The 17,386-nt window shown below is 52.9% G+C and overlaps 1 protein-coding gene across 3 annotated transcripts in view; it reads left to right on the top strand.

Moving 5' to 3' along the window:
- The first annotated feature begins 4,080 nt into the window (after window positions 1–4,080).
- LOC308190289 (mitogen-activated protein kinase kinase kinase 3-like) overlaps window positions 4,081–17,386 on the top strand; it is a 77,420-nt gene continuing 64,114 nt past the window's right edge. The window contains exon 1 of one of the 3 annotated variants that reach the window (XM_080581441.1): window positions 4,081–4,479. In XM_080581441.1, the coding sequence (XP_080437567.1) occupies window positions 4,107–4,479 (373 nt within the window). In that variant the 5' untranslated portion in view covers window positions 4,081–4,106. The remainder of the gene's footprint in view (window positions 4,480–17,386) is intronic. The other 2 variants (XM_080581440.1, XM_080581442.1) reach the window with 2 other exon arrangements.

Here is a 17,386-nt window from a genome sequence, read left to right as displayed (position 1 = left end):
TCACACCCAGCGTGGATGAATTCTGAGCTAAAACCTTTGTCTTTTGGTGTATCAGTGCCGCTGGCTGCTGCACGCTGCTGTCACACTCAGCCTTCAGCATTTGTTTCTTAACATCTGCAAACTCTCTTCTGTTGGTGGATGGGCACAAATGCAGCACTGCAGCTCATGGTTGCAGCGAGGGCTGGGGGGCTTGCCTTGGCTCTGACCCCATCCCAGAGCAAATTTCTGACCCCCCCCAGAAGGGACGTTGCAGTATTGCCGTATGGTCAACGGGCTGCAATGCGTGGAGAGCGCCAAAGCTCTGCTCTTGGGTCTTCACACTCTGAACCCTCTCCTCTAGGATGAAGCCCGTGGATTTTATCTTCAAGTGCAGGCCTCACCCTCTCCTAAAATATGGTTGCAGCTGCTGCCACCTACCTTTTACACTGGAGTGGACGTTAGGAACACCCATACACCACATCTGGGAAGAAGCCTGAGGTCTCCTCCTCAGCCTGAAGAGATGCAAACCCAAACCTGTGGGAGTGCTCGGACCCAAGGGAGTCTGTTGTGTGGGCAGGAGGCATCAGCTGCTGTTTGTGGGAAAGAGTCTTCTGCCAGGGCAGAGGAAAGAAGTCAAAACCCACTGAGCCAAAGAGCCTGCTTGTTGTGAGGGCTTTCCCATAGCAGATCCCAGTGCCTGCCCTGCAAAGCGGACAATCCCAACAACCAGGGAGCATTTCATACAACACCAGAGGAAGAAGAGGGTGGCTGGGAAGCATGCAACCCCTCAGCAATGGGGATCTGAACCTGACTCTCACCCTTCCCTGAAAACTGCTGCACGCAGTGCTTCTTGTAATGTGGAAGCAGAGGTGGAGATAAAACACCATTCCCAAACGTCTGTCCTCTGTACAGCTTCAGGCATGTCTTGGGAATAGCAAAAAACCCTTGAGGAACTCCAACAACCGTGGTCTTTGGATCCTGATGAGGTTTAGCTGTCAGGCAGTCCCCAAATCACTCAGCTCTGCAGCAGTCAGAGCATGAGGGAAATGGGGGAGCATTTAAACAAAATAAACACGTCTGCTTGCCAGGCAGCATCACTGAGAGGGACACGGGGTAGCCACAGCCCTCTCTTTCCATCTGCTTTTCCATGGCACGCAGCAGACTCGTGGACAACCTTGGGCAAGGAGGAGCTACTATGGGATGCCGCAGCCTCGCAGCTTGTGCTTATGTCCTGAAATCCCATGCAAGACTGTAAGCAGCTCCAGCCTCTTGCTGTGAAGCAGCGCACAATTTCTGAGTGAATACTTGGTTTCTTTACACCAAGATGGCATCACTCCTTTACTGTTTGCACACTAAGTATAGGAATGATTTCACCCACCCTCAATACGCAGCCATCCATCTCTATGGGAGAGAAAGCCCCACAGACGTCTCACAGCACACAACGGCCTTACGCTACGGTTTAGGACAGGAAGCAAGAAAGGATATTATATCAAACAGAAGGCATGGGAGAATTTCAGGTTAGACGGAGCATACTTAGTCACATAAGAATTGGGGTGGCGCTCTGGGACCTGTGTTCACTTCCTGCAGCAACTCTAACACAGCCCAAAATAGTAGCAGTTAGGTAAAAGCCAACTATCTTCCCCTTTTCCTCCCCACAGCAAATACTAATCCTGACATCATTAAAGGAGGAGCATAAATTGAACTGCCCAGGGCTGTGATTTGCAAGTTCTTGGGCTGCAGATCCACTTTTCTTATATGTCACTAGTCCCCACTGGTGTTATCCAACTTTTCTCTGCAGATATTGTCAGGATGGTGTAGCCCTTCATGTCCACCCCAACATTCAGAGCAGTAAACTAAGAAGAATCAGAGCAGACGTCCGTATGTCTTCTGTGTGACTCACCCCTCCAACGGGCATGGCTTGGGACAGCGTGCACCAAAGATTGTTTCCTAATGGCAGCCTGGAGACAGATGCTGTTTTGGAAAAGGAAGAATCTGTCTGTATGGATACAAGGTATGCCGTATCTGTTGTCCTCAGGGACAGAGAATAGCTCCAAGTCTGTTTTATTTCTGCATAGCCACTACAACCACCGTCTGCATTGACTTCCCATAGTGCTCTCCACTGTGCGTTCTCTACCAGGTTTCTGCTCCTCTCCAGAAACGTGGTGAGGGTTGCTAGACTGCATTTGTACCACAAGACGTGAAACTGCATGCAGAGCCACACACCTCCAATCATCCTGCCAGGCTTCATAAATGCTTTCAGGAGCAACTCAAGGAGGCAGAATTTCGGGGCAGGTCCTTAGCACGCCCATCAGCAAAGAGCTGCTGACATCAATGGAATGAGGCTTTGCACACATGGCGGTCGTTACATTGTTCAGGAACACCCTAGAACTGAAATCCCTGTAGCTGGATTCCTGGAGCATCAAACGAGTTTAGAAAAGAGAAGCTGCTTGGAAGGAGTTTTCACAAGTAATTGGTGCTTGCCTAACTGATTCCCATTAAAAACAGGAGGTTTTAAAGGAGATCCTTGTCACTTAGTGCCTTATATACTCGAAGCTCAAGTCCTGGAGCCCTGTGCCTGGTTCCCAAGGTAAACACATCTGATTTATTTCAGAAATGCATCTGCACAAGAATTCATTACATACATCCCCGATGGGCAGGAGCCAAACATTTCAAATGTGCCAAGTTACCAGAATGTTATTAAAAGCTGTAAGAGTTAGAGGGAAGGTGCAGAGAAAGGCAACCTCCTTCTCCAAGCCAGGTGGCTCAGGATAGACTTACGCCGCTTCCCAAACTGATGAGGCAAGCTGGAGTCAGAGGTTCCTTCCAGCAACAGTTCAGTCCCCCTGGATGTCTCTCCGTAAGCTGCACAAATATTCTGGGGAGGGGGAGGGAGAGGGAAAAGAGTGAAACCTATTCAATTACATCAAGATCACGACTAGCCTAGTAAAATCATTTATGGAGTGAGGGAACCCGGAGCGGTTTGGGCTGGAGCCATCTGCTGTTATTTGGTATACAGAATTGGTTTCTATGGATTTTATTAATAGGTCACGCGATTGTATACGGGGCTGTGAGATCTGAACCTCTCTGGAGGGGTCCCTGGTTGGGGTTTCTATTGCCTTTACAGGCAATAGGCTTTTTTTTTGCTCAAACTTTCTTGCAGCAGCCAGTCCTGAAAAGCTTGAGGGGAATGGGTCTGGGTTTAGGATTCTGCCTGTTTTTTTCTCTCTCCCCCAAAACTGCAAACTGACTTTGTTCCTGTTCTTCTCCACAACACATTTACTAAATGGGGAAACAAGGAACCAGTCAGAAAAACACTCTTACTTACTTTCTCCATTGTCTGCAAGAGTTCTCTGTCTTTCCCACAAGCATGAGTGATTTCTAGTGCAAACCTCAGGCCCTACTCACATCATCTCTGAGGCCCATGGCTTGTTTTTGCTTGTTTTGCCTTCAAGCCTTCGAGGGTTCTCCTCAGATGGAGCCCAAGGGGACTAGGATGCACCAAGGAGCCTTGGGGCAAGCAGGTGTGAGTCAAAGCAGCCCCGAGGCTGTCCAAGGAGCCTGGAGCTGCTCTGCATGGCAGGCTGTGCCATCGGTGACAGCCCAGGAAGGGCTGAGGGTCCTTCGGTCCTGGCTGCGTCTTGCTCTCCCTCAGCCCCCCAAAAAGTGGCAAAACCAAATTAAGTTGTGAGAACGATCCCTTCACATCCTGGCTGTGTGCAGACAGCTACACGGGGCAGGGTTTCAGCAGGTTCTCCATTGTCCCCCCTGCTGCAGCTCCATGAGGGGGCTTCAGCTCCCTCCTTCCTCACCCCCCAACCGCCCCCCCACCTCACCAAACCCCACAGAACTTCCACTGGGTTCCTCAAGAGCCCACCCGCTGAACTCCCCAAGGGCTAAGCCACGCCCTGCCGGCCCAAATTAACCAAAAGCCGAAGGAACTGCAGGATCTGGGCACCCCACAGCGCCCAGCGGGGCTGCAGCCCCCACAGGACCGACAGCGCCCCTCGGCGGGGCGGCACAAAATAGCGCCCCCTGGCGGAGGGGTGGGAGGCACAAAATGGCGCCCCCTGGCGGAGGGGTGGGAGGCACAAAATGGCGCCCCCTGGCGGAGGGGTGGGAGGCACAAAATGGCGCCCCCTGCCGGAGCGGGGCTCCCCGGCGGGCCGGCCAGGGGGGCGTGGCCTCGTCCCTTGGCCGCTTCCCTATTGGCGGAGGCGGCTGGGCGCGTCACCGCTTCCTCCCGCTTTTGTGCGCCGCCCCGCGCCGCCCCGCGTCCCGCTGCCGCCGAGCCGAGCCGAGCCGAGCCGAGCCGAGCCGAGCCGAGCCGAGCCGAGCCGAGCCGAGCCGAGCCGTACCGTACCGTACCGTACCCAACCCAAACCAACCTAGCCGAGCCGTGCCGTGCCTTACCCAGCCCTGCCGAGCCGAGCCGAGCCGTGCCAAAGCAGCGCTCCCAGCCGCCGCCGCATGGCCCCCCGCGGGTAGCGGCTCTCCGGACGGGTAAGGCTCTCCGCGGGGGACACGGGGAGGGGGGGGCTCCAGAGCCGGGCTGTCTCCTCGCTCCCTTTCGGTTTGTTTTCGGGTTTTTCCCCGCTGGCGCCGCGGGGTTTTGCAGCGGGGGCCGCCGCCGGGGTCTCAGTGTTATGGGTTTTGCATCGAGGTCTGGCTCTGGGGTCTCAGTTTTGGGGTTTTGCATCGAGGTCTGGCTCTGGGGTCGTTTTATTTCGGGTTTTCCCCTGCCCCATCCTCCAGCCATGCAAGCGAGAGGTGTCCCTCATCTACTGCGCTTTGGGGATTTGGGGGGGCGTGGGTGCCGGGCACCTCATTGCAATCCCCCCTTGGGATTTCCCCTTGCAGCCACCAGGCTGGGTTCCCAACACAGTCCTGGTGTCCCCTCGCTCCAGCCTCTTTGGATTCAGGTCCATGAGCCGTTTCCCCAAGTTGTTGCCCGACACCCGGTGCCCGCCGCGCTTGCCCTGTAGCAGCCCTGGAGAGGGCGAAAAGGCAGGGTGGGTTTCATCTCGGGGTAAAAAAGCTTCTCCCAGAACCCGGGCTGCAAAGCAAGGCTCACCACAAGCACTTCCATCTACCACCCCGGCGGTGAGACCCTCGCGCCGTCGGGACACGTTAAACCCACGCCGAAAGCCACGGCGGGTCCTTTCCCTCCTGCGATGCGAAGCACCCGAGGCCCTGGCCCCCAGCCCCGTCGTCCCCACGGGCGGAGGTGGGAGCCGTGCGCCAGCGCCCGTGGGCGTGCGACTGAAGGCTCGCCAGCTCGCCCAGCGTGGCCAAGCGCCTCTCTCGCCGGCCCGATGCTACCCAGAAAAAGCCGTCTCCCCCCTCGTCTGCTGCTTTTTTTCCTCCTCCTGTCCAATTCCCGGCTCGTGACCCCGTGGTGTTTTTATTTTTTATTTATTTTTTGCAAGTAGACCTTGCTTCTGGTTCGGGGCAGGGCTGGCCCCCTGTTGCTGGTGCAAGGACCGAAACCCCTCAAAATGCTTTCTGAAAATGCTGAGGATGGGGAATGTGGCATAGCTGGGTCTTTTTTGGAGATTTGGGGTTTATACGGAGTTTAGGTGATACTGGGAGTTTGAAGGGTCAAATAAATGTGTTTTGGGGTAGCTGCATCTGAGGGTCTGGTTTCCAGACCATTAGGCACTCGTTGTAATAGAAGGGGTTCGAGGTTTTGGGGCTTTCCTCTGCAGCTGGGCACGGTCGTTGCCTTAGGAAGTTTTCACGGCTTGTAAAAGCTCCTCTGTTGGAGGCAGGATGCGTGGCTGGATGGGCTGCCAGCCTGGTGGGACGCGGCTTTAAAGGCTCTTTTATACGTTCCTTCTCCAAACGGGGTTTGGTACCACGAGTTTTTCCATGGGTCTTAAATCTCCATCAGAAACTCTGCTGTGTCAACATGTGCCAAAGGGCAATGTATTTCTGTATCGGAGACCCTTAGAGCTCACGCAAAGAGATGTGGTCTGGATTTCCTATAATGGGATGGTGAGCCTGCGTCGCGAAGAGATGGAGCACACGGCAGCCTGAGAGGTGCAGTCCTCTCCCTGTCCCTCCTGAAATGCTGCCATCGCTTGGTGATGCTCCGTGGTGTTAGCGTGCAGCTTGGGCGTGAGCTAATTTCTGAGTTATCCCGTTGGGAAGATCCCAGTGGGGATGGCAGTACAAGCCTGGTTGTGACACGGGGACTGGTATGGGTGGCATTGGGGTTCTGGTGGATCCTGTCGCAGGGCTGCTGATGGAGGCTGGAGGGAAGTGAGTCAGGATTTGCTGTTAGAAGGGATATCTTTTATTAGACCGCTTGGCGAGCACAGAGCAGCTTTGGAGCGTACGAGCCTGTCCACACGCCTGATGCAGAAGCAGCAAGCCTCAGAGCTGGAGACGAGGAGGGAGCGATTGCTCTGAGCTTACCTTGGCTCTCCTATCAGAGGGGATCTGAAAGAAGAAGGGATCTCTGCAAAAGAGAACAGGCTGTTCCGGGAGGTGAGAGGTTCATTAGTTCCAGTGGGAAAGAAAAAAAATAATAATTCAAGTACAGTTCAGCCAGCTCATCTGGTCTAAGGAACTACGTTTACACTCTCTCTACAAATCTCTGGATTTTTACATTTCTGAGGTCCAACACACGAGAGGGACACGTGCCCCGTGTCCCTGCTGTCCCTGGAGGTGCAGAGCCCTGTGCAGCCCAGCTCCTGCAGCGGGAGCCGAGCCCGGCCGGGGCTGGGGCTGCTGGTGCCCGACAGCAGCAGGAACTTTGTTGGACTCTGTCCTTTCCACTCCCTTCTCCGCACAGAGCCGCGGCCAAGTGTAATGTGCACAGAAATGTGCAGAATGTCAGCTGTGCACCAGGGAGATGGAAAATGCATTATAGAGCCATAAGAAGGGGAATATGGAATTCAACTTTTTTTTTTTTCTCCTTGGAGTCCTCACTTTTCAGTCTTTTGAGCGGAGCTATAAATGGCCCACTGATGCTGAACCTGAATCCCCAGACTTTATTTATTTTCCCATTTAAGCTCCAGCAAGGTGAAGTGGGCGACCGGGCGTTTTCTGGGAATCCTTCCAGGAAAGCATCCACAGAGCAGCGTGTCTCTCCTGACCAGCCGGCTGCTTTGGCTGCTCGATTTCTTTTTTTTTTCCCCTTTGCTGTTCTCGTGGCTCTCCGCACGCCGGCCAGGACCGCGTTTCTTCCAGGTGCCTTTCCTGCCTTTGCCAAGCGGGATGTGAGACGCGGAGATGCCGAGTGCATTGGTGTGACGTGGTGAGCGCTGCGGCTGGCCTCTGATGTGTGCTGCTTTTTCCCAGGAGAGCTGAGGCGAGAGTTTTTCTGTCTGGGAAGGGATGTGTGAGCACGTGTGCGTGTGGATGTGCTGGCATTTTGGGTTGTTTTCTGCCTGCCCCTACGGTTCTGATCCGGTCTGGCCAAGTAACCTTCCTCTTTGTCACTAAAATCGCTGAAATGCCACTGGGGTGCCACCAAATCGCTGTCCTGTCGGTAACACAAGAACAAAAAATAGATGCCTTGCACTTCGAAGCCACTGGGAAGCTGTTCCCTGCAGAAGATGGATTGCACAGGAAGGCAGAGCAAGAGCGCTGAGATACTCTCACGGTGCAAACAGGTTGGCTGCAGCATCAGCGTGACCAGCGGCGGGGACCTGGAGAGGAATTTGGTACAAAACTGGCTCACCTGGTGCTGCAGTGGTTTGGGGAGAAGCATTCAGTGAGGTGGGGTGTAGGAGGTGCGTGCTCAAGCGCTGTGTCTGCTTGCAGCTCCCTTCTTGGGATGGGGCAGTGGTGCTGGGTGTCATCATACACCAGTCTCAGGTGTCCCCAGAGCATCAGGGGTGCCTCAGAAGGCAACCCACAGGGGTGGACCTGGATGTGCTGAGGCTTTCAGGGTGACAGGTACCTGTACCTCACAGAAGAGGGTGTTTTGGCTCCAAAATGCATTCTTCAGCCACTTTTCCCTTCCCTGGAAAATCCTAATATAAATGTCAGGGGAAACCAGGTGACTCAGGATTTAATGAGAATCCCCAGTAGGGCCTGCCCTCTGCTGCGATAAAACCCCCGTTGGCTACCATTTTACCCCCAAATAATTACCATTTCGGCCAAAGCTCCCCTACTTTTGCCCTTCCCGCTCCGCAAGATGATCGGGGAGGACGAGCCGCCGCCAAACCGAAACCCAGGGTGGAATTTGGCTGGGTGCCGAAGAAATGGCACGGGACAAAGTCCGGATGGCCTGGGGCCGTGCCTGGCAGCCCGGACCAGATCCTGGAAGGAGCCGGCCAGTTTGCTGCGTGGGATGCTGTGTGAACAGCCTGTGTGCTCGCAGAAGGGAGGCGGATGGATTGAGTATTCAGGTAGTGATTTAATGCCGAAAAACTTGAAAAAATAGCCTTGGCTGAGGGAAAGTGTGGGTGCTGTAGGAGCTTGCTGTGTCCTGGAGCTTGTGCGCTAAATAGCAGCTAGTCATCTGATTGATAACTAGGTGATTCAGGGGGGAAAGGCTCTGTCCAGTTGTTTTAGGGAATAATAGGTGGGGTTAAAAGCCCTTGTGAAGGAGGTTGGAAGGCTGTAAGTGCTGCTGAGGAGTTTGTGGGGTCTACAATGCTCGAAGCACTCCTGAACTACTAGGACTGTCCTGGAGCAGTGGTGTTTGTGCAGTCCACGTGAAGGCATTTCTAGCTTGTAGAGCCTTCCAAGTGCCCGCAGATCCCCGGAGGACTGCTGGAAGTTTTGCATGTGATGATCATTTGTCAGGCATCAGGTGCTGTGCAGAAACGAGCCCTGTGTTGTGCTGTGAGTTCTGCCACTGCAAGACTGTGTGCGGAGGTTTGGAGGAAGGCGCTGCTTTTTGGGGGCATCTGTAGAGGTCTGGCATGCTCCTTGGATGTGGAAGCCTGTCGTGATGACGACGGTTGGTTACTTCTTGCTTTTACACTACAACCTTTATGTTTTTTTTCAAGTGAGTGGAAGTCAGGCCATCCCAGTCCAGTTGTAAACTGGAAATAGTGCAGCACCCTCATTGATAAGAGCCTTAAAAAAACAAACAAACAAACAAAAAAAAACCACAAACCAAGCAGATATCTACTGTTTGCAGTGGGCTCTTTGCACCTTCTGCTCCACAAGGCTGCAGCAGCGATGCCCACGCACGAGCTCTTGCCGACAGGTGGATGTCACCTCCGACCCAGGTTGAAGGGCTGGGGCAGCCACCACGTGGGGCTGCGATAAGGAAGGCTTGGCTGGGGAAAATGGCTTGGGGAGAAGGTGTAGGGTGAGGTCTCGTAGCTGTGTGCATGCACAGAAATCCTGTCCTAGATACTCTGTTCCTGTTGGCGTCGCGCCTCTTCCTCTCTGCCACTAACCAGGGAGTGCCGTGCAGGGGGACTGTCCCTTTTCTGCATGCTGGGTCAGCGCAGTGCCATCGTGAAGGCTGGCTGATGATGTTATCTGTATGTGGGTGATGCTGACGGGTTGGGTACTCAGCTTGCTGTGTGGAGAAACGGTGTGGTTGATGTGGAAGGGGGTGGCTGGTAGGAGGTGTGCGGGCTGGGACAGGGGAGCGACTCAATCCAGGAGGCTGCAAGCAGTGGGTAAGCTGTGCTTGGAAATGAGAGGTAAGAGATTGGGGTTTGCTTCTGCTGAGGCCCATCAGTCACAGAATGCTTTTGGTTGGAAGGGCCCTCAAAGCCCACCTAATCCCAACCCCCTGCCGTAGGCAGGGACCCCTCCCACCAGCCCAGGCTGCCCCCAGCCCCATCCAGCCTGGCCTTGGGCACTGCCAGGGATGGGGCAGCCACAGCTCCTCTGGGCAGCCTGGGCCAGGGCCTCACTGCCTTCATAACAAAGATTTTCTTCCTTTTAACTAATCTAAACCTACCCTCTTAGTTTAAAGCTGTTTCCCTGTGTCCTACCACCACACCCCCTGTCCAAGAGTCCCTCCCCAGCTCTCCTGCAGCCCCCTTTAGGCCCTGGCAGGCCGCTGTGAGGTCTCCCCGGAGCCTTCTCCTCTCCAGGCTGAACAACCCCAACTCCCTCAGCCTGGCTCCACAGCAGAGGTGCTCCAGCCTCTGAGCATCCTCGTGGCCTCCTCTGGACTCACTCCAACCGGTCCCTGTCCTTCTGGTGCTGGGGCCCAGAGCTGAGCGCAGGCTCCAGGTGGGATCTGAATGCGCTGTGGAGCAGGGTTTGTCTAGCCAAACCGATGAAACATCCTTCAGTAAAGACACCAGACTGGGCCAAGGCCCTGGAAAATTTGCCTTTCCCTTCCTAATGCAGGGTGCTCTCGCTGCAGCCTCAATGCCTTTTGTTCATCTTTCAGCACAGAAATGCAGTGCTCATCCCTCTATTGCAACCCTTTTGCTGGCTTTCAGCTTGGAGAGCAGCTTTTGGGAAACCTGAGCACCCGGTTAATAAACCGGTGGAATGCGTTTGCTGCTCCTTGGTCTTAATCCTTCAGTGCTGGTGTAACAGAGTCATTAGAGAAATATGCAAAATATGTCAGTTATTTCAATTTAGAGGGAGCTGGTAGCAAATAAGAAACAGACAGACTGTAGTGAGCTGTGCTTAGCTTATTGCATCATTGGTTTCACTGGAAGGTTCAAGGTCCAGCTCTGAATCGCTGTTGCTTGGGTTAAACCCAGCAGCAGGGTGCCTTCGAGCCGTGCCGTGTGTTGACGGAGTGGTGAGGGCAGGGAAAGCAGCTGCCTTGGTGCCCTTACTGTGTGTAGAATCACAGAGTCATTAAGGCTGGAAGAGACCTCCAAGCTCATCTGGTCCAACATCCCCCTCCCACCAATGTCACCACTAAACCATGTCCCTAAGCACCACGTCCAACCTCTCCTTGAACACCCCCAGGGACGGTGACGCCACCACCTCCCTGGGCAACCCGTCCCAATGCCTGACTGCTCTTTCTGAGGAGAAATGTCTCCTCATTTCCAACCTGAACCTCCCCTGGCACAACTTGAGGCCATTCCCTCTTGTCCTGTCACTAGTTACCTGTGAGAAGAGGCCAACCCCCGGCTCCCCACAGCTTCCTTTCAGGTAGTTGTAGAGAGCAATGAGGTCTCCCCTGAGCTTCCTCTTCCCCATACCAAACAACCCCAGTTCCCTCAGCCGCTCCTCACAGGACTTGGTACGCTTTTCTGGCTTTTCCCTGGAAAACTCTGCACATGGGTCCTGCTGACCCCTGGCAGCTTCTCCTCAGGTGGTGGCAACCCAGGAAAGCCCTGTTCATGTCTCCTGGGGCACCTGCTGGGGGTTGAGGCTTGGGAGGTCCCTTGGGGCTGCCTGGATGTGGGACCACGCGTGGTTTTCTGCTAGGACAGCTCTCGCTGGCTTTGCTGGCCGGGAGGATCCGCTTCCCCAGCGGGCTTGGGCTGCTGGCCCCATGTTCCCTCTCCCAAAGCGCTCGTGGTTGCTGACTTGAGTCATGAGTGGCCCTGATGGGAGGGCAGCTGCGTTGTTCTCTGCGTACCCTAATGATGGTCTCCGCAGACCGGCTTGGCTTCACCTCGCTTGGCTGAAATGAGCTCTTGAGTGTGAAGGGTTTGAGGAACTGTGCCCGCTGTTGCTTATTTTTGTTTGGTGACGAAACACTTTGCTTGCTGGGGCTCTCCCTGAAGCGCTGACCTGTTGAAGCCACGGATGGTGCATGTGTCATTCCCTGTGTTACCTGGCCGATGACTCAAGAAAAAGAGAAAACACTTAATCAGCACAATATTTCAGCAGCTTCATGTACAGCACTACCGGTGTGACTAATACCTGCTTCGGGCCGGGGCGAGAACGTGTGGTTTCTGCTCACAGGCTGTGTCGCAGGAGATGAGGCCAAACAATTGCCTTTTGGCCCCATTATGGAAGGTGCTGAAGATTGCAACCATCTCTTGAGGGAGAGCTGGGGGTAAGCTCAGTTCAGCCTTGGTCTGTGTCCAGGAAATCCTGCGCAGGAGAAGTTCCCTTTCGGAAAGCTGGCTGGGCTGTCCCAGGGAGGAGGTGGCACGCTGAGCTTTTGTCCCCGAGTGCCGAGGGGACTTGGAGAAGATGGAGCGAGGCCTCCTGCACCCAGGTCATCTTTATGGAGGAAGCCGATCCTCTTCTTATGGTGTTCATAGCCAGGGAGGTGCCCTTCAGCGTCGCATCTCTGCGGGAGGTTCTCGGGCAGCGGTGGTGGTGCCTTGGCTGCAGGAGCTGCTGTGAGGTGGCTGGGGAAGGACACTTCAGGGCCCAAGGGTGCATCACCAAACGCCGCTGCCTTTGTGGCAGTGTTCAGGGGTGTCACATCACCAAGGGCTTTGGGTGGTGCCCTTCAGCAGCCTCACTGAACCAGGGAGGATGGCGAGGAAGTTCTGTACTTAATAAATATTTGAAAAGATTGCTTTTCCCTTTGTGGTGCTTAGATACATTGCCTGGACGTCTGTTGCTTGGGTCTTGAGGTGTCAGTAGACACAGTGGTGTTCTGCTTAACTGCACGTGGGCATCCTTTTGGCTTGCAGTCCTTGAGAAATGAGAAGAGCAAACAATTTGGTTAGGGGCTGGTGAAGGCATGTCTTTTGTATCCATGTGTGCAGATGTTCATCGAGTCATGTAGGTGTAGCTGTACTGCGCAGACCCACCTGGTTGGAAGGGGTCTGTGGATGAACCATCCTGCATTTCTTACAAGCCTGCTTGCCCCGGTGTTGTCTTTTGGGCTGGTGGGCAGCAGGTTTGCCATCTGCTCTGGCTTGTGAGAAGAGCGTGGAGAAGGCACTCGCCTTCTTCTTGCTGCTCCTTGCCTGCATCTGCCACTCTCCCCTCCGTTCGAGGTTCAGGATGAGGCCCACAGAGGATCCTGGCTGCTAATTCCTACTTGGTGGCATGTCCTGTAAAGCCTCCTGCGAGGTACTCGTGCCGCGAAGCTCTATTTTGGGGCCGGTTCTGATGTAATCTGTCAAGAAACGGTCTGCTCTTTGACTTACTGCTGGAAGTGTGGCTGTGGATGGATGACCAGTTGCTTACCTAGCATTACCAAAGCAACGAGTTGTTGCTTTCCATGACTCATGAAAATGCACTGTAGGCTCTCTTAAGAATGGCTGAGATCATTTTTTGGCTGGGGCCAAGCATCTGGTTTCCTTAGCAAATAGCAGTGGGGGTGGAGGGAGGGGGATTTCCAAACTTGTTTCTTTGTATGTGTGATCTGGATTTTTGAGCTCGCTTAATAAAATACTTCATTTGAAAAGGGGAGGAAAAAAAGGCCTGTAACTTCCACATCTGTTTAGTTTTCGTGGCATGACTTGTTTTGCCTTACAAAGGGGAAAGGTGCTAATAACATTAGAGCTGCAGGCTGTATTTTTCCTCTCCAGTAAACACAAACATGATGGGTGGCATTTTTCTCCTGAAGTAAATCTTTTGGGGAAAGAAGAAGGAGGTGCAGAGAAATTCAGTTAAACAAAGCCATAATTGCATCGGTTGTTGTTGTTTGCTCAAATAGAGGACTATAGAGAATTCTGTAGTGATGCAGAAGGTTAGAGCATTAGTCAGAAGTGTTTGGTTAACCTGATTTTAATTTTATTTTTAATATATTTCTTTAATTATTTGTCACCTCTTCAGTTGCTTTCTGGTTTTGGCGGCTCAGTTTAAAAGGAGCAGCGCTCCCATCCTTGGGAACCAAGTGGTGCAAGGTGAGCATCAGCCGGAGGAGACTTGGGACAGCAGCGAGTCCCCAGGTGTTTTGCAACCTCTGCATCCAGGCTGCAGCTGCCTCTTAGGTGGAGCAGCTGTACCTTAGCCAAGCTTAGCCTCCGTCTGCAGGCATCTAAGAGCAGGCGGAGAAAAGGGAGGGGAAACCCTCTATAGCAGAAAGCAGTGGCTTGAATAGGGATTTATGCACAGAGGTGGGTTTAGTGCACCTGTGCTCTGCAGGAAGGGTGAGGGTTAGGCTCGTTAAATGCCACGGATGCAGCAATATCAGATGTGTTTGGCAGTTTAATAGACGCGGGCCGACTTCTTGCATGCTGTGGGTTCCTGCTGGTGCTTCGGCTGCGGTGCAGCTCCCGGCTGGGGAAGGCACAGCCGTGTCCCCACGCGCTGCAGGAATGGCCTGGAGCCACCCGTGGGCTGTACAGGGGCAGCAAATCTGCCCCGGGAACAGCGGGAACTCGGGAGCGTAAGCACCCGGCCGAAAGCCAGGGGTGAGCGGGAACAATGCGACTGAACAGGTTTGTGCTCACTTCCTCGTAATCTCAAAGATGAGATAATAGAGAAACCCAGAAGCGTTTGCCAAGCGAGAGCAGCGAGGCTTCCTTTCTCTGCGTGTCCTGCAAGGCAGGAGCAGCCGCCTGGTTGCCACCTCTGGCTGCCCAGAAAAGCAAACCTTCCTTGCTGGGGGCACGGCATGGTCCGGCTGGCATCAGTGCCATGGATGCTGGCTCCAGGTTGCTGCTCGTGTTGGCACACAGCACCCGAAGCTGTTCAGAGCACCCCAGTTTCTCAGATCCTCCCTGTTCTCCTCCTCCTCTTCATTCCTCTGCACTTTAGGGAGTTAGCTAGCTTTGGGCAGAGCAGGTGAAGACCCCCGCTTTAATCACAAGCACAGTGTTTACCCGCTTTTTCCATAACGTATTCAGGGCATGGGGTAGCACACCCCAGATGCAAGCCTTCTGGATCCTAATAGTTTTTTTTTCTACGCAGAAAAGGAAATAGCTATAATCTGCAGTCGTCGTTCTCTTGGTGCTTGCAGATACCCGAATGCAGGGACAAAGTTCGTTACTTAACCCAGTGATTAGCTGCAGCCTATGTGCCTGTAGTGCAGCGGTAGCTAGCGCAGCAGGCTGCAGCGCTGCCCCAGGGCTCAGCAGCACCACGCTTTGGGCTCCATCAGAGCCAAGAAAGGCTTTTTCAGCAGGATGAGTCCTTATTTATAGACTGGTTATTACCACGCAATATTTCTGCTGGGCAAGACCCACCAGCAGCGGTAAATCTGGTAATGCTGGGGAGCGGAGGATGCCAGCAGATGAGCCGGCGCAGCTGGACTCGCAGGGCTTTGCCTTACTTCGGGCTGGATAAAGGAAGGGGAAGCAAAATTTGGCAAGTTGTTCCACTGTGTTTTATTATTTTTTTTAAACCGTTGTGCCTTCATATTGCCCTCTACTGTACGGGTCTCTTTCGAGTAAAGAGGCCAACAGCAGGATACATTGAAGGTCTTTGTAGTTTCTGGACAAGTTTTGCTCTGAAAGCTGGATTTTTTTTATCTGTAACCTACAGATGGGGATGTAGAAGCCCGCCCAGATTAAGCCATTTCCCCCAGTCTAAGATTTCCAGTGTATAACACTGGGGGAAAGAGTCCTTAATCCCATTCCTTCCTCTAAAAAAAAAATTAGAATTGTGAATTAACTTTTTTGTTCAAGCATTTCAGACTTTGACTGATGCTTCTTTCTTCAGCTTAGACAACTACAAGTACTTCTTTTTAACCCAAAATAAGGAAGTGTGGATTCTGATGTAATCATGTGACTCCAGGAACCGGCTACTTACGAAAAACACCAAATCCTGTGAGAATTGGCAATGCTCAGGGTCAGCCCATGGTCCAGCATCTGAACTGGAAACTGAAGCAGAACCTGCTATGCCCAGCTCCCTTTGCAGTGTTAGGAGCAGTGGACGTTGCTTCCCCATCTGTTGATGTCCGTCCAGTTGCAAGAGGAGATCTAGATCTGTGTGGCTTTTTCTTTTTTCCCCTTTACATGGCTAAAGCGTGGTTTTTGTTTTTATTACATTGTGAAATTTGCAGATCAGTGATCTGGGGGCTCTCAGTTGCTCTTTGAATTACGTGAGAGTAGTCTTCTGTGGAAACCTTGCCGATCGGTGCATGTTTTATTTGAACACGCTTTGGAGGTGTTGGAGTAGTGCAGCTGCTGGGCCCTTCTCCGTGTGATTGAGCTTCTTTTGCATTTTGAAAATAAGAGAGGGCCTTGCTGCTGCTGGGGACGTGAACCACTGCCAATGCAAATTGCAATCGAAGCTGTCCGGTTTAAGCTGCATTGGATTCTCCTCTCCCCGAACCCATTGGTTCTCTGCCTTTTCACTTTTTATTCTTTTCTTTTTTTGAGCTGGGTTTCTGACAGTCTGTTGCAGGAGGCTCGACCTGGCTGGTTGATGGATGGGATGCTTTTGTCTGTTCTCCTGTCAACTTGTGTTTTGCATAACTAGAGTGCTTCTCCGTGTTGGACAGGATCAGGCGTGAGTGCTCAGGGAAACACAAGCTCTCCAATAATACAGAAATGAGGTTCTTGTACTGGTTTTGGCTGCAAGGGGAGGAATTAGGGGACTCGCTTGGGTGCCAGAGAGCTCACTGAAGCTGAAAGCCAGGCAAATGCGAGCCCTCCTTGGCTTAACTCTCCTTGGGTAAGTCCTGCTAGCGCGAGTGAAATCGCAGCAGGAAACGAGATGTCTTCAGAGGGCAACGCTCTCCCAACATAAGCAGACCAGCACGTTTCTTTACAACGTGGGAGATATTTATTCTGTGACTAAGCATAAAAGTTAAGAGATGGAAAAGGTTCTATTAGATCATCTCGTCCACCTCCCTGCTGGTGCACAATTTTTCTCCCTGGAGTATATTTGTTAGCAGGCTGTCGGGCAGACAGGAGGACTTCACCCGGGGTGCTATGGAAGAGTAGCTTGCAGCCCATGCAGGTGAGGGATTCGTGCGCGTGTGACTCGACTTGCACATGCCCAACTTGCTTGCAGCGAGAGGATTTTGTAGTAAATCAGCCCAAAGCCCTGGGCTCAACATTCTTTGCATGCTTGGAGCTTTCCCGTTGACTTGCTGGGACTCGGTTTGTGCAGGCGTCAGCTCGTCTTTTTTTTAACGTTCTAGGAATAAGCTAATTTTACTTGATATTTATGATGGAGTAGGTGGTTTGAAAACTAATAATAATAATAGGGGAAAAAAAAAAATAGAATCCTTTTGGTAAGGAGAGGTCAGCCAGCTAGACATCTGCACAGCTGGCCTGGGCTCTGTTTGCCATGATCTATGACGGCGGCGCGTGAAGGCTCCCGGAGGAGCCATCAGAAAGGTGCAGGTGGAAATGCTATTGCTATGACAAACAGACCAGTGCCGGAGTTTCAGGCCAGAGCTTGGGGACCATCAACACTGCTTCATTTATTACTCCTCGGAACGTGTAACCATAGCACAGCCTCATACACATGTACTTTTTTTTTTTTTCACGCTCCCTGATTTCATTTGTGGCCGAGAGCACTTAGCATCTCCCAGATTGAAATCACCGAGCGTTGAATGTAAAGGGACGGATTCTGTTCTTACCTAATTGGGGAAGACCTGGAGCATGTGCCAAACACTGGGGGCTGGAGGAGAAGTCTCATATCAAGGCACGTGCTGAACTGCCTTCCTGTGTTGAGACTGTTGGCTTTAGCGTTCAGGATC

This window comes from Anser brachyrhynchus, assembly GCF_964034855.1.
Source record: "Anser brachyrhynchus genome assembly, chromosome: 2".
In the NCBI taxonomy this organism is placed as follows: Eukaryota; Metazoa; Chordata; class Aves; order Anseriformes; family Anatidae; genus Anser; species Anser brachyrhynchus.
The sequence above is the reverse complement of the archived record's forward strand: the minus strand, read 5'-3'. Positions and strand labels throughout refer to the sequence as shown.